The sequence below is a fragment of the Echeneis naucrates genome, chromosome 18, assembly GCF_900963305.1.
Source record: "Echeneis naucrates chromosome 18, fEcheNa1.1, whole genome shotgun sequence".
NCBI lineage: Eukaryota > Metazoa > Chordata > Actinopteri > Carangiformes > Echeneidae > Echeneis > Echeneis naucrates.
Window position 1 is genome coordinate 9,177,877 of NC_042528.1, and position 16,115 is coordinate 9,193,991.

At 39.1% G+C, this 16,115-nt stretch overlaps 1 protein-coding gene and 1 non-coding gene across 2 annotated transcripts; both read right to left on the reverse strand.

The window, feature by feature from the left end:
• Positions 1-648: 648 nt before the first annotated feature.
• Positions 649-11,533, reverse strand: naa40 (N-alpha-acetyltransferase 40, NatD catalytic subunit). Its single transcript, XM_029526682.1, has 8 exons — positions 11,222-11,533; positions 8,331-8,426; positions 6,310-6,362; positions 5,625-5,720; positions 4,952-5,110; positions 4,753-4,836; positions 4,308-4,385; positions 649-4,029 (listed from the first exon to the last, which is right to left on the reverse strand). Exons 1-8 carry the CDS (start codon positions 11,225-11,227, stop codon positions 3,882-3,884), a joined length of 720 nt encoding a protein of 239 aa, XP_029382542.1. The 5' UTR covers positions 11,228-11,533; the 3' UTR covers positions 649-3,881.
• Positions 11,534-12,157: 624 nt separating this feature from the next.
• On the reverse strand, positions 12,158-12,239 carry trnal-aag (transfer RNA leucine (anticodon AAG)). The gene has a single exon. It is a non-coding gene; the product is annotated as a tRNA-Leu (tRNA).
• Positions 12,240-16,115: the final 3,876 nt, after the last annotated feature.

A 16,115-nucleotide genomic window follows, 5' to 3' on the forward strand; every position in this document is an offset into this window, starting at 1 on the left:
TTGTTAAAATCTGTTTTTATTCGATTAAAGTAACTTGCCTCAATGTCGTTCTTTACATTTTTAAGCATCTTTAATAAATCTAACTCTTAATTTCCTATCAGAGACAGCCTTCCACGCAGATTCCTCTTTATATGAAATCAGAAGTTCCAAAGAATAAAAAGGACTCTCTTGAAAAGTCAATCAACTTTCCTTTATTTGTAACATACAAATAAAACACTGACAAGGCAGAATGACTTAAGTTTTCCCTTTCATTGTCATTTGGACAGGACTAACACTCACTCTCCAACATAGAGATTTCTTTTTTTTTAACATCATGTTTAAAAAAGTGTTTCACCTGTATAAGGCCAAGAAATGAAAATGATTATGGATCCACAACAGCTTTTATACATATATATATATATATATATATATATATATATATATACACACACATATCTATATATGTATATGTATATATATATATATATATATATACACACAAACACACACACACACACACACACACAGAGAAAAGACCAAGATCTGTGGTTCTGTGAGGGTATTTAACCTTTTTTAATAAAAGTACTCACTGATTTTAAAATAAACTTGTTTAGGCTCATTTACCAACTTAAGATATTTTCACAAGTACATTTTTAGTTCAGTTGAGTCTTTTTTTTTTTTTTTTTTTTTAAACATAGCCCAACTATCTGGACTGAATATAACCACAGAGCTCTGGTCCAGGGTCAGTTCAAGCGTTATGTTGTATATTGGCTTTGACGCCATTTCACACTTCCAGGCTTTGTCTGCTTTTTGTATTTACTGTATCATAACATAAAAAGTAAAATCAAATCTTGAGAAGTAGTGTTATTACAATTTTACTTTTATTCAAACGAAATCTAGATACGGAAAGAATTTCTTTAAATATTAAGGTACAACACAAAAACTGACTCTGAGCCAGAGCTGCAGCCAATCCACTCCACCAAACACCCAACTGACAACATGGCTGTTAGGTAAAACAGATGAGGTTTGATTACGTTTGATTAACCTGAGAGAGAGACTGTCAGTCGGATGATATACTACCACTATGTACAACATCCTTTTTTTAACTTTCTCTTTGCAGTACAAAAATGATTTACTGTACTTAGAAGTCAGTCTAGAACCAAAACAAGCATTATGTTGCTTAACCATTTCTGTTTTTCATGATCAGAGTTCAAATGAGCATGAGACACCAAGATGTCATGTACAGGTGCTGAATATTTTTCATTGGAATATTTTATTTTTTCCACCCAGTCTGGAAACAACCAAAGCTTTCACCCCAGAATCTGGACTTAGTCATACATTTTTTGTAACAGTAATATCTTTGTTCTTGCGTGACAGATTATTTAAGTATTTAGACAGTTCAAAGAAAGTGTTAAGTCTACTTCACATTTCAGTCTCCCCTTTTTCACATATTTAACCAGGCAATATCCTGGATGAAATCCACAAACGAGCCTTAATGATATGACCTGTTTTAAGAAAAAACTTCAAACCGTACCAAGTTAAGGCCCTCTCCATCACATTAGACAGAGGAATATTTGCATCCACAGTAGCGTAAAGAATTATCTTTTCACTCCTCCAGCTTCCACATAAAATCTATACAAATTGACTTAAGTCCTGGAAATTAACAGTTTCATGGTGGTTTCTAGATGGGTCCTGAAACCCAGTGTTCGAAACAGTCCAAAAATACCCTGAAGGTTTTGTAAACAGATATGGAATTAAAAAGGTTGAAGTGGTTACAGCAGCCTTTCTAGGTTGACTAGAAAAGTGGTATCCAACAATCCTCAGTGGAGTTCCTTCAAGCATCTCGGTAAGATGATTCTGGGGCAGCAGAACTAATTAGTATTAACTTTTTATTTTTATTTTTTTTAAGATGCTTTAAGGAATACCAACACTCAGCATTATCTTTGTCATTTTCACACAACTCTCCCATTCATATACTTCCAACAAACACAGATGTTCACAGGAGATTTGAATGAAATATATAAACAATGCCATTAGAACCACAAGGACTTTAGATACAGGTTAAAACAGTGCAGCTACAGTTCAGAAGCAGCATCGCTGTTGGGTAATCCTGATTTTAACTACAAGTTTTGTGAAACATTTTAAAATCATAATGCAATCCAATGACAGTGGGCTGGGAAAACACGTCACGACTGAGAAGAGAGGAATAACAACCATAAGAGCGCCTTCACTGGTCTTTAATTCTATCATCCACCCACTGATCCGTTCATCTTTGTTCCTTCCTTCAAGTTAAAAGCATTCATCAGCTTCAAACTGCCATATAATGAAATGGTGACATGTAATAATTTGCATCCACGTTAAATCAATATGATTTGCTCATGCTAACAAAATCTGTAAGAAGGGATGGAGGGTTGTTTTAGTTTTTAAATACAACTAAAAATAGCATCAATTACTTTATCAATAGTACCTCTTGGAAACAGAGCAAACTAAGATGCGAGCAGGAGAAATGGAATTGCAAGGTGACGCAAGATGAGAACAGTATTAATGTGTCTGTAGTCGTTCAGCACCTTTCACGGCACAGAGAGAAAACCGAGGCACTGTGAACACAAAGTAGACATGGGTGTGATTTTTCTTCACAGAAGCGAATCATGGAAAAGTGTATGAGGAAGCAAATTTCCCATTTGTAGCTATGAGCAGCAGAAGGTAATGTAGAAAAGATGGCAGGAAGAAAGGGTGAAAAATTAGCAGATGAAGTTAACACAAAAGGTTCAAGTTCATAACATGTTGCTCTGATGTGATCGGAGGGGGCAGGTTACAGGAAGCTGAATGGGCTAGTGGATCGTACTGGGACTATTTGATGAATCAACAATATATATATATTTTTTTAATACTCCATCCATTGAGCAAAAGGAGAAGACAGAGAGGACAAAGAAATCGTGGACATCTTGTTTTAAAAGTTAAAACTAATAAAAGCAGGGGAGACATCTGTACATTTAGCTATCACCTGAATAAAGAAGATGGTAGTGCTAATGGTGTATTGTGATCATGTAACAGTAGTATCATGGGCCAATGTGATTAAAAACAGTGCAGTTGTGGCTTATCGCAACGCTTAAAAGCCAAAAGTGAATATGACTTGGGTTACGACAGGTAATGTTACAGTATAGCAGAGATTTCTTAGACTGTTTTTAAGGGGACCTAAACTTGGATACATTTAGCCTCGTCCTAGGAACCTGGGTAAGTGATACCAGGTAGCTGTCTCAGAGGGAGGTCATAAGGAATTCAGGGGCACATTCCTTGAACTAATCTTACCTGCTTTTTATCAAAAGGTAATTAGACCTTGAGCATGATTTATTAACTTCATTGATTTTGTGATAAACAAAGGAGTTTCATTCTCACTGTAGGTAATAGCAGAGCCCAAAGCCAGAACCCAATTTTAGGCCCCAAACCACAGATTAAGCAGCACTGCAGAATAATTCAATACAGTACAGCACATTAGGGAAGTGAGAGCAGGATGGGATGAGGTTGACTGCTGTAGATAATGGCAGCAAAAAGCTTCTCCTCGACTGGGATCTACTAATAGTCATTACATGAAACAAGAGAATGAGAAAAGATGGCTTGGACATTGAACCAAGTAGTAGGAAATGACAAACAGGAGCTATGTGTGAAAGCTCACACTGCATACTGCTTTGGTAGCAGGAATACACAAAAGACACATGAATCTCAACCCATGATGCAACATTAATAACTGTAGCCAGGTATTCCACCATTGGTTCATTTTTTAACAGCCTTGGACGACTGTTCAAACTCACAACCTTTGCAGAAGAGCAGGCAGCTCAAGCTTTCACACACAGCCATGAAAGATGCTGGCTTTTAACCAATCATAAGGGCTAACTCAAGATGAATCAGTGGCAGCAGCCCCCACAATGCCCACCCCCATGGGTGTGTCCAGCAGAGGCCTCGCCATGTTTGGTCCGCCGACTCAGGATCTCATAAGAACAGTCGTCGCCGCAGCAACCAGACATGCTCGGCGAAGTTTCATCAATCTCAAACCTATAGACATGGAGAGAGAGTTGAGTCTAACTAGGAAAAACAAAGCTTGAGAAGTTACATTCCATATTGTTGGACAAATAAGAAACCAATAAAACTCAAACTACAATTTCTAACTTACTGACATCATAAGTTGAGTAGCTTTGCTCCAGATGAAGAAAAATTGAGTTTTGGACATGCTGCATATAGTGTACAGGTTTTGGGAAACTTGTACCTTTTTTTTTCAAGGAAAAACTGTAAATGCTCTCTTTTCTTAGTCTTTGTAGCAGCTGTACACTCACTGTAAAGCTTCTCTGAAGAACTGGTAAGCCCCGTGGTTGTGTTTGAAAACTGTCAACATCACTTTCTTCATCTGTGTGCTAGAGAGAAAGACAAAGGCGCTTATACACAGATACATGCACTTAAGTTCATTGTGCCTGACGGGAATGATGGACATTAGTTTATTGTTGATGGCCAGTTCTTCCTATCAAATCGACTGTAAATATTTTAGATCTTACTTGTTTCCAACAAAATTTGCTAGTAAAGAATTCAGTTGCATGTGACCCAAACGTAAACTAACACTTTCTAATACTAGTCTTAGAGGTCACTGAAAAATCGTACAAATTATTTCTACAGCTTTTAGCAGAGAACTTAATCATCCCTTCAGTCTCAGATCGTTGTGCATCCACATTACTGCCCAACTCCATCTACACTTCATACTGCTGTAATGGCAACTGGAGATTTTACCTGTTAGCAATGAGCTGTAGTATTTGGATGAGGAACTTTCCAAGTCCTTTCCTCCGCACTCTGCTTTCTAACTGCACCTCGTAGCTGGAGAGTCAAGACACAGGGTTAAAATCAAAAATACAATATGTATTTCTTTCTGTAAAAGAAAATACTGCTAGGCTTTTAATGTATTCTGCAAACTTGTGGGTTGATATATTACCAATATAAAACCTCCTCCCCGCACTCCACGTCAAATCGAAAGTGAGAGAAAGCCACAGGGGCGGAGTCTGCGTCTCGGGCCAGCAGGTACCATGCCCTCTCGTCGTTCATTTCCTCACGCTTTTCCCTCTCCTTCCAACCCCACTCGCTCTGCTCGTACCTACAGCACAGCAGAAAGAAAATAGGTCGATTCAAGCGTGACCCAGTAGTAATTTCACCCTCACATTTCTACCCATAATCCGGCCACTCTGTGGCAGAGAAAAGACCTAATTTCTAAATGGAACAAATTAGGTTTTGACCAACTGGGTGCCATTTGCTAAATTGAACTCAAGTCAAATTCTGGCAAAGTGAGAGAAGATAAATTGTTGTAATTTCTCGGCCTCATCTCAAATCTGTCTGCACTGCCTATGCTCTCTTTTCCTCAGGCTCCTCTAAGGATATGATCTAATTCATACTCATCAAAAAACACTGATCCACTGTCTTCCTCTGTTGTTGTTTGATGTAACAAGCCAATCCTGCTGCACACAAAGAATTTCTGGCACATCTGCACTTCCACCCACCTACAATCAAGCCATGTTATTCATGTCTACAAGAGTCTGTTCATTCATTTGTGGGTCATTTTGTTCCTCTACGACACACTTAACCACAAGAGCAGGATAGAACAGCATTCTTACAGTGTCTGCATGTTGCCCCTGGTGAGTTCAAAGGCCCACTCCACAGACAGCGGGTTGAGAGAGGTCACTCTCTTACACTCTATCTGCAGGTTCAACCTGGAATAGAGGACAGTCAGGGTCAATAGCATAAAAAGGGAAAGTGGTGGTGGTGGTGGGGGTCCAAACGAATTACACATGAAAACAGATACATTTGGATATCTTTTCAACTTAATTCATGTTGTTTACTCAAATACCCATTTCTGTGATTTATTTGGTCAGTAGGTCTGTGCATGTTGTGTATTTTTTGATCAATGTCATAAGAAAACAGCAGTGTTCATTTCCTTTGAGGACTAGATGTGCTTGAAGTCATCTAGACTTATTACCCATTCAGTGTTTTCCTTGTATACCGCTTTTTCTTCCTTGGACTATTAGGAAAGCAACCCTTAACAGAAAGTGAAATCCTGTGATACCATACAAGCTGTGAGGTGTTGCAGTGCTTATGGGCACTTGTGTTCCAGTAGAAGAAAATGACTAAAAATGAAGTAAAAATAAATAAAGAATGCGAAAACAATGGGTTCTGAGTGGGAGAACGATGGAAAGAAACACTGCAAGCAGCCAAAGTCTCCTCTTTTAGAGCATATGAAACAATTATGTATTTCATGATACACTGAATAAGTCCTTTGTAGGCATACAAACCGATACATACCCATTTCTGTCGTACTTTTTGAAGGCTGGGAAAGCAGCCAGTGGGTCATCCAGCTGTGAAAAGAAGGGATAAAATCAGCAAAAAAGACTATCAGTCTTTACCTGTTTAAGGCCAAACCTGAAGACAATGAGTTGCAGTTTTGTTTTGCTGTCTTAAATCATATAAAAACTAAATATCTCTGGGTTTGGGAATGTTGGCTGGACTAAACAAGAAACTTTCATTATTTTTTTCACCATTTTACAAACTCAATGAATTCCTCCAAAAAGGGCAGTAACTGCTGATGTGTATTATTTGCACCCCAATATTTTATTGTCAAACCAAACTTAATAATTTACTGAGGAATGTAAAATTTTCACAAGAACAGACAATAAAAGTAAATTGCCCAAATGGGGCTCATTTAAGACAGGAAAATGAGAGTATCATAGTCCCATTAGTCAGTCATTAGAAAAACCCTCACAGTCAGATTTTCCTCAGCCCTGAGAGGACACATGATCTCAAAGAAAAAAAAACCTTTTCTTGGACAAATCATGGCACTAATTCCTTCCACTAACACTAACCAGATCGCTTTGCATCTTTTGCCTCTGCAGGTTGATCTTGACTGTTAACTTGTAGCTTTGTGGAAACTATTGCAGATTAAATGCCCCTCTGCCACACACCAAATGCACAGCAAGTTCCTTTTTAAAATAAATTCTATTCTTCATTTGGACATTTTTCTAATTTTGAGATGCCTCGCCACATAACAGATGTATGCAAAAATATTTAAATTGCTATAGATTGCATTTAACCAAAAGCAGAACTGTCAAATGTAGTTCTTTAATTGCAATTTTCTTGAAATTGTTTATATGATTCAGTAATATACAAAATAACATAATGGCCCAGTCTTCCAGGCAGACCCTCAGGCCATCTTCAACTTCACATCCTCTGTAACTATTTGTTTATGTCCTGATACCTTCGGGGAAATCAGGACAGCTGGCTGCATTCTGCAGAGAAGGGCCCAAACACACAACAGACAACAATAGAATTAGAAAATAGACTTGGTTGAGTCTGAAGAATGACTCATTTCACAGTGAAATATATGCATCTGATTTAAAAACCTGTGTGTGCAGTCATATTATTGGAAATATTATAAATATACAATAATACTTCGGAATGTGTATTTGTGACTTTCCAGAGACAACTATTTAAACCTCATCTCTATTGCTTTATATATATAAAATAAAATATCAATAAATAAAAATTTACTTCAGGGAATTTCTTGCATTCCTTCTCTGTTGGCACAACACCAGTGGAGAGGAGCAGGAGCGAAAATGACATGAAACACAAAATGGCCCACTTTGGGACAAAGTGACACAGAAAAATAATAATCCCAGGCATGCCTGTTCACAGCTGGTTGAGGAAGTAGCTACAGCTAAGCCCAGAGGAGTGCAAGAGCTTTGTTCTCCTCCAGGCTTCATTACAGTTTACTAATGCTCTAGTTCACCTCCAGTTGAAGGAGTTGTCTGTTGTGTGCTCTGCTAGATGGCTAGGATTTAACAATTCTTCTTAATTATGCATAAAGAAACATATGGCAGTGTGCTTGGCTTTTCCTGTCATGTGCATATCAATTATGGGTAAAATTGGAGCAGGAAGGGCATCTCCAGCTTTTGGTCTATTACTGTTACCAACAGATTTAAAAATAAATAAATAAATAAAATAAAAATCACAGCTCAGTGGAGTTAAGTGCTGCAATCTGAATTCATTGAACTTCCTGTAAAAAGGGGTTAAGTGGACAGTGCTTTTACATTAAAAGCATTTACAAGTATAAAGACTGCATACATGCATTAACGTACATGCAATGCTGTGATCAACTGCCACAGTATTTCTAAATTTTTGCTGTTAGCAAGAGGCTAACAGACCCATCGCTTTTTCTTTAGTGAGATAATGTATATTTAAAAAAAATAAATAAATAAAAAGCTACTAAGAATTGAAAGATAGATCCACTTCCTCATCCCAATTCTCCTGCCTCTCTGAAACCAAAATACCTTATTTGCTGCATCCACCTTAGCACAGACGGCATCCATTGCTGCCCTCTCCTCCAGACGCCTGGCTTTCTTCTCCTTTGCTCTGTTGGACTTCCTCTGGACATGGGAATTGGTAAATTGTGCATGTATTAAGAAAGATTGAGAGATTATGAGGGTCAGAGATAGAGAAAAGAGAAAAACAACAAATGAAAACCAAGAAAGAAAGAGGGAGATGCTATAATTTCCTCCACATTACTCATATCAGGTCTCCTCGCTGACAACTATATGAAACTAATAAAAATGAAATAAAAATCTGGTGTGTGTGCACTTCATAATCCTCACCCAACCATGTTACCCAGCAAGAGATAAAGCACCGTCATACTACATTCATTGTTATACTTTTTTTGTGCCTTTTCTGTCACTTAATCAATTTCCTTCTCTGTTTCAGACAATCAATGCTACATTAAAACTCATCCTGTCCATGTACATATTTGCTGTGGGAACAGTGAGTATAACTTAGCATTCACCACTGAAGCTGGGTGTGATACTCTTTTTCAATATGTCTTTTGTTTAATAGATCTCAACACACTGCAAGCGTGTAGGTGAGGAATGTCTGCATTGTGACACTAAAGCATGCAAAGAACTACCTGGTCAGCCATCATCATAAAACCTGCTGTCAAATATCACAGAGCTCAACACAGCTCTAATGAAACAGATCCAGGTTTGAGTTTTTATCCAACTCACAAATATGCCAAATCCATTATTAAACATACAGCTGTGGCTATGCAGTGTTCTCTCCCAAAACAGGAAGGAACGTCAGTTTTATGTTAATGCCCTAACTTCAGGATAAATTTAAGGGGAAAATAAAAGGATGAAAATCAGTTGGATTTAATAGCTTTGTTTTATTTGTGTAGTTCCAAAGATCAAAAATTACCAGAAATATTTTCTTTATGAGTGTGCAGAGCTCGTATGTGGCAGCATTTTCTTACAAACATGAACATGACAAGGCCAACAAGAACAAAAAGACCTCAAAGCAAAACAACATGCGTTACATAAATGTATTACTGTAAACAGGATTATCCTGTATATGAAAACAGGAAAATAATAGTATGCTTACAAAGGTGCATTCAGTTTAACATCATGGCTTTCATGACAGCCACTTGTCAATGCTATGGGAATCGGTGGAGTGTTTATATTGCTGACGGGGCTTATTACTCTCAGAGCAGGATTATAGTATTGGGAAAATGGTCTGATGCTGATACTCTAATTTGGGCTGCTCTGAGTCTGCTGTCCAGTGCTAGTATCAGCAATGGTGCAGCCATAATTCACACAGATTACTCTGACTGCATCAAAGCCTTCCAACAGAGAACACACTGACTTGTTCAGCAGCAATAAATGTGTCTCTACCAGAACAGTCAACTACAATGAAGAGATACTCATTCTTTTTAATTGGAGACACTTATAATTAATTGGAAAAAATTAACACTTGGCTTGATGATAAACACTTAATTCAAAGGCTTTCAGCTGGTGAAATTAACCTGTCTTGTGACATGAAACAGTACAACTACAAATAATGTTTTTACACAGCTGGTTTTCGCACTATATTTTATGCAACAGTTTGACCAATTCACCTGTATCTAAGAAATAACACCTAATATAATAAAAAATAATGATACAGTGAGGAAATTACAAAAAGTAATGGTGTTATAATATTACACGTAAATCCTGTGTTTAATGAGTGTAACTTTGATTTATTTATTTATTTTAATCTATGAACACCGGATTGAAAATCACAAGAAAAGATGCACCAGTATCTTGGCAGCTTAACACCTCTGCTAAAGTATGTCCTGGAGGAAACCCAGCACAGTGGCACTAAAAAGATTAGCCAAAGAATCAAATTAAAAAGGAAAAACACTGAACTTAATCTGGTCACACTTTTTCAAATGTGGTAATGCGCTCCTTCTTTTTTGTTTTATATTAATCTGTTGGTCATACAAAAAAGCAGTCATATTTTATCGGATTTTACTCTTTTACAATTTTTTTTTTACAGGAATAATCTGAGCTATAGTGATTGGATGTCGTTTGGAATAATGTGCAATGTGCAGTCTCCATCCTTCTGCAGCATGTTAATCAAGTTTGCTGTAACATGTTTACAAAGCAGAGAAAACAATGGGGAGTGACACACATGCAGCAGTTAGCTCCATTCCTTTATTACAGCCAGATCCGGACAGAGGAGCTAACAGTTGTAGGGAGGAATGCACTGAAATGCCAACTGTAGCTCAGAGCATTAAATCTGTACCAAGCACAGAAAGGCTGCAGATTGAGCTTGGGCTATGCAAACACGTGGATTGGTTTATGAGGAGTGAAAGTGAAGGATAAACTCCAGTCCTCTAAGAGGGGACTGGCTGAAGTTGTGGAAACTAACTCACATTGCAGGCCTGGCGGCTGCCGAGTACATTTCTCATCCAGCGAGCCTGAATATATTATAACCAGGTGGGCCGACACGGCGGAGCTTGTTGGTCCAGCGCACACACGCAGACGTGGTTAGCATTGCTAGCTAGCAAAGCTCCCGTCATTAACATGCCATTCCGGCGCCGTCAGCAGGCTAACAATGCCCCCAAAGGCAGGGATAAGTTAGCTGTGCACGACGGGGAGGACAATGCGCTCACAACGACACATAAAGCACACTGTGCTGGTAGTGAACAGGGGCTAGCGCCTCGCTGCTACCCCGGCTATCAGGAGGCGGCTAAACGGCTAACGAACACCTCGGGCTACATCCATCCACCATGGTCTCGCTTCATTTCGCTTCCTCCTTCCCTCTTTCTTTCTCTCCTTTGACCACCGGCCCCAAACAGCCACCTTTCGTTCTCGCACAGCGGCGCCGAGACATGAGCAAAACAGAACAAACTCACCCCCATTTTGCCGCTGTGTCTTCTCGGTCCCCCCGGAGAAACACGCCTCTATTGTCCCAGATCTCCGCCGCTGCTCAGTTATTAGTATCGTGACTACAGACAGAGAGAAGGGGCCAGATTAATATGACAATGATAGAGTGAGAGCAAGGCTGGCTAGCTAGCTAAGGCGCCGGGCGACAGGGAGGACAAATCTGATGAAAACTGCCAAAGGAGAATCGACTGATTTATCCCTCTTAAGGTCTGCTTCGCGCCAAGAGTGCGAGGCTGAATTTATTACAGGTCCCTTCCTTGCCCTTTTCTTTCCTCTGCTCTCCGTCGCGTCCAACTACGCTGCGTTCACGTGTTCCTCCTCAGCTCTGACTTCTGAGATTCGCCTGGGTCACAGGTGGACTTTCAAAGATTTCACCGAACAGCTGCAGCAAAAAGTTGAACCTTCTGTTCATATTTTAGTGTATTGTTGAGAAATCCACAGGTCCGATGCCATTGTCGCGTTTCTGACCATTTGAATGCTTACGTTAATACAAAGTAAAGCTGTAATTCAAGAATGTTGGTGAGAGGGGAACAGACTGCATTCAAATGTTAACCGTGTAAAGGAATTAAGTTAACTTATTATCAGACATTTTTTGTGTGTTGGGGATAAAACATTTAAGACTTACACAATTTTACATGGCTCTGGATAGTTTATCCCATCACAATGCATGATTTCCCATCACGCCTTCATGCATACAATGTTAATCTGTAGAGTAACGTTTAAGAATCATTTCAATGTATTGGGGATAGAAAACATTTCTTTCTGTAGAATAGAGTCAAGTCCAACTGGATGACAGCCATTTGTTGTCATTAACCATCAGCCTTCTCCAGCATGTCGGTCGCTGTCATCAGTGTCTCTTTATTCTCACAGTCATTTTTTCGATGCATGATCATAGAAAAGGTTCCTGGCAGCGGTGGGATTCGAACCCACGCCCCCGAAGAGACTGGAGCCTTAATCCAGCGCCTTAGACCGCTCGGCCACGCTACCCTGACGGAAGGTGTTTTTTTCCCACAGCATTTGAAAGCGCCACTGCTTTAGCGCGAATGTGGTTGCCTTGTTTGGAAAGTCTTGGCCCTCATGTTTGACCCCGTGTTTTCACGTTGTTGGAGGATGATCTTTGGCCTTGGCAGTTATTATTTACCACTATTATTAAAACAACCCATCACAACCTACAGAGATGCAAAGAGTTAGGGGAGCTATATTAAATGAAACAATTACAATAAATGCACTATAAAGAGCTCAGTGAGATTTATACACCCTGCTGGCCTTGTTGCTGGCCTTGTTGCTGGCCTTCATCCTGCTGGTCTGACCTTTATTTCATTTCACTATCTTCCCAATTTTATTTGAGCATCCCACTTGATTTCAGTAAAGTGGAAGAAAAATCTATTTAATAATGAGTCAGATTGATGACAAATAGCACATATTGCTGAAATAACCAAAGCACACACTGTTCAGGTCCCTATTTTTTCTGGAAATGTGAAATTCAACATTTTATAACGTAGTTATAATGGGTGAGTTTCTGAAAAAGGTGGCGTCGGTGTTTGTTTTGTTTGTTTGTTTTGGGTTTTGTTTTTTTTTCAGTTTCATTAGGCCAGAGGTGCACAAAACTTTTCTCTCATATAACAGTCACAGCTACCGACATTATGGATTGAGACATTGTTAAAATAAATGATTGCTATTTTTGTGGTGGAGAGCCATTGAGGACACCACCACTGTATCAGGCAAACATAGAACTTAATTTACAATTAGCAAAAAATCACCTTTACTATCTGAATTTTAGTGAATCTTAGTTGTTGACATTGCAGCAAACTTTGGATTTCCTTGACCACAAGCGTACAAAGTGGAGTTGTGGAATTTCCCGTGGCTACATGAAAGGATCCCAAGGAGATACGTGTTATCATCACCAGGGCTTTAGTGTAATGAAAACTTCACATATGAAACATTTTACTCAGTTCTCTCCAGTGCAGGTCGATGGTCAAAGAGGGACCCATCTCCTACTCATTGTATGAAATGATAAAGAACCCCAAATGTGAAATAAGCCCCCTGGCAGTGAGTGGCTCGAGGAATAGTCAGTAAGGGCGACCACTAGATGGCGATGTGTGGCATGAAATCACCCATTTCACATTGTTACCCTTTAACTCTTCCAAAGCTACAATTAATCTTCAGACAGTACAAATGACTAGGCACTACAGAAACTATAGTCTTTTATTTTAATTTTGCTTTTTTGCCTTAACTTCCATTACATTCTTACAAACTGTAATTAGCTGCTGAAGCATAAAACATGGTCCAGCACAACAGATACAGGAGCACCCCTGTATTTTTGGTTGCGGAAAAACAACCACATCATGTCTAAAACGAATTACAGTTTCCTGTATGAATGTAATGAGCAAAACCAGGCACCAAAAACAATCAGAGAAATGTCAGCACCGTAGTTCAGTCTGTCAGCTATAATATATGTAATAACATATATTTGAAAATTGGAATATTTCTTTGAGGTTAAAGAAGTGGCAGAGTTTTATGTATAATTTGTGGACTTGGGAACCTGGATATCTTGGGGGTCATTAAGGGGGTTAAGGTTAGACTGTGCATGACTTTTTCCCCAAATTTTTGTTTGTTTATTATGATTCTGAATTGCTTATATTCCTTCATCAGTTCTTCTAACATATGTTTAAATACAGCAGGTACTTAATAGTTCCCATTTTATGCAGTGCTACATAACTACTCCTCCAAATAAGACTAACTGGATTTATGTTATTTGAGTTTTGGTGATAAGAGATCTGAGGCTTATTTTCCTGTCCAAGTGATGTACGCAGACATAATGTCATTATGTAGGGTGACCAACTGTGCATTTCTTTGTCTGTGCCTGGTTTAGTGGCAAAAAAAGAACACACATCTCTTTCAGCCTTGTCCAAGTGACAAATTAAAAAGAAATATTTAGGTTTTTCGGGGGGGTAATAAGACTGTATGGTCATGGGCATTTGTGTGGTGTGTTCTGATTGTGCCAGGAGAAAAGAGAAAGGAAATTGTGGAATTTTGCAGTTTTTCCTGCCATTTTTAGACATACCTCAATTGAATCAATGGAATCCAGATATAAAGCAGAAGAGGGAAATTTTAATTAATAAATAACTGGTCATGAGTGTGGGTCCAGTGGGATATTAAATGGCCATCTTCACAAGCCTACCCACTTTTCATAATGCATATAACGGCCTTGTAATGGGGGTTCACACAGCACGCAGATGGCCCAGTCTTCAAACCCCGCCTACAGTCTTTTGTCTTCAGGGAGTCTGTCTCAGCGTAGGTTAAAAAACTATTTATTTCATGTGTCAGTAGGGGGCGCGTTGAGGGACAGAGAGTTGCTACTGAGGCCTGATTCCCTTTGTATAATTATTCCTGTCTCTGTTTTTGCATACAGCTGAGCCATACAGCCAAACATCAACAGTTCAACTGTTTTTGCAGCGGAAAGTGGAGAACTGACTCTGTATGGCTTCTACTTTTTCGTCATCTCTCTGTAAACATATAAGACTTCTTTGTACATTTCTCTGCTGTGGAATTGCTTGCATGGTTGTGTAATGGGCCTGCCCCCTCCCACATCAAGTCATACTGGCAAACACATGCTAACAGAGCCACAGAGACACATGTTTACACACAGACGTGCAGACACGTATTTATATATATATACATATATATGTGTGTTTGTGTGTGTGTGTGTGTGTGTGTTTGTGTGTGTGTGTGTGTGTGTTTAGAGCGAGAGGGGGAGACTCACATATCTATGAACATAGATACCAGCAATGAAATAAATAATAAAGTTATACAGACAGACAGATAGATAGATAGATAAGAACAGAGACTATGCAGGCAAACACCAACACCATTGAGGAAGACGATGGTGCTGACAGCAAAGGAGGGGGATAGATAAAACGGAACAAGGCTGAGTATAAGAAAAGGAAAGGGTGAAGAAGGAGGAAGAAGGCAGGAGAGAAGTTAAAGGTGAGAGGGGTGGTGGATGAGAGAGGAATCAAATGATGCAGGGTGGAACGAACCAGAGGAGAATGGTAGATGAGCATGAGGCCTCTCAACACAGTGAGCCCTGCAGTGCAGAAATACACAACATAGACCAGACATATCTCTCTCTCTCACTGGGTGTGTGTGCTGCAACTGTTCTGCTGTGATGAAATGTGGTTGTTGTGCAGCTACATCTGGCCTGAATATGTCTGTTATTTTTCTGTAGCTTTACATTTATATTTGCGCAATAATTAGAAATGATTTGTGGATGATTATGCAGCTGATCTGGGCCTTGCAGCGCTCATATTTGGGGGTGAGAAATGAATCAATTCCACTGAAAACCCTGATAATTATATTATTGATTATTACAATAATTAAATCATTCTTGATTTAAGAGGAGATTTTTTTTGTCATTCCAGCCTTTTGGGGGGCTTTTTTTCCAATAATAGCACAATTCTAGAGAAATAGGGAGTGCTGGATTATAGCATAGCATTATAGCAGCCACTGATGAAGGTAGGTATAGATATTTATTTAGGGGACTGATGCTTGTGATAATTTGGGTGATCCCTCTGACTTTTCACAACCATCAAGCAAAAATTTGGCTTTGACAAGAGGTCTGCCTCTAATTAGCTGATTGCAGGGCTTCCATGTTTTCTGCACCAGACATGCTCTTTCCACGTTCCCCAAACTATAAACTCATGGTGGTTTTGATAACAACCAAAACTTTTCACCACAGTGATAAAATTTGGACAGAATTTTTACAGTATTAGGATATTTCTGGCACACTGTCTGAAACTGCATTGAGGACAAGCATATCCCAATGAAAAACCTGTTGTCTATGTTCTTTATACCCAGTTTCTT

Bases quoted from the DNA above. Each gene is read 5' to 3' on its own strand.
- naa40 (XM_029526682.1), bottom strand. The intron at 5,111-5,624 runs GTAAGAATGCTG...GCTGTGCTGTAG, and splicing joins AGGGGCAACATGCAGACACT to GTACGAGCAGAGCGAGTGGG. The intron at 4,837-4,951 runs GTAATATATCAA...TTGACTCTCCAG, and splicing joins GGGGAGGAGGTTTTATATTG to CTACGAGGTGCAGTTAGAAA.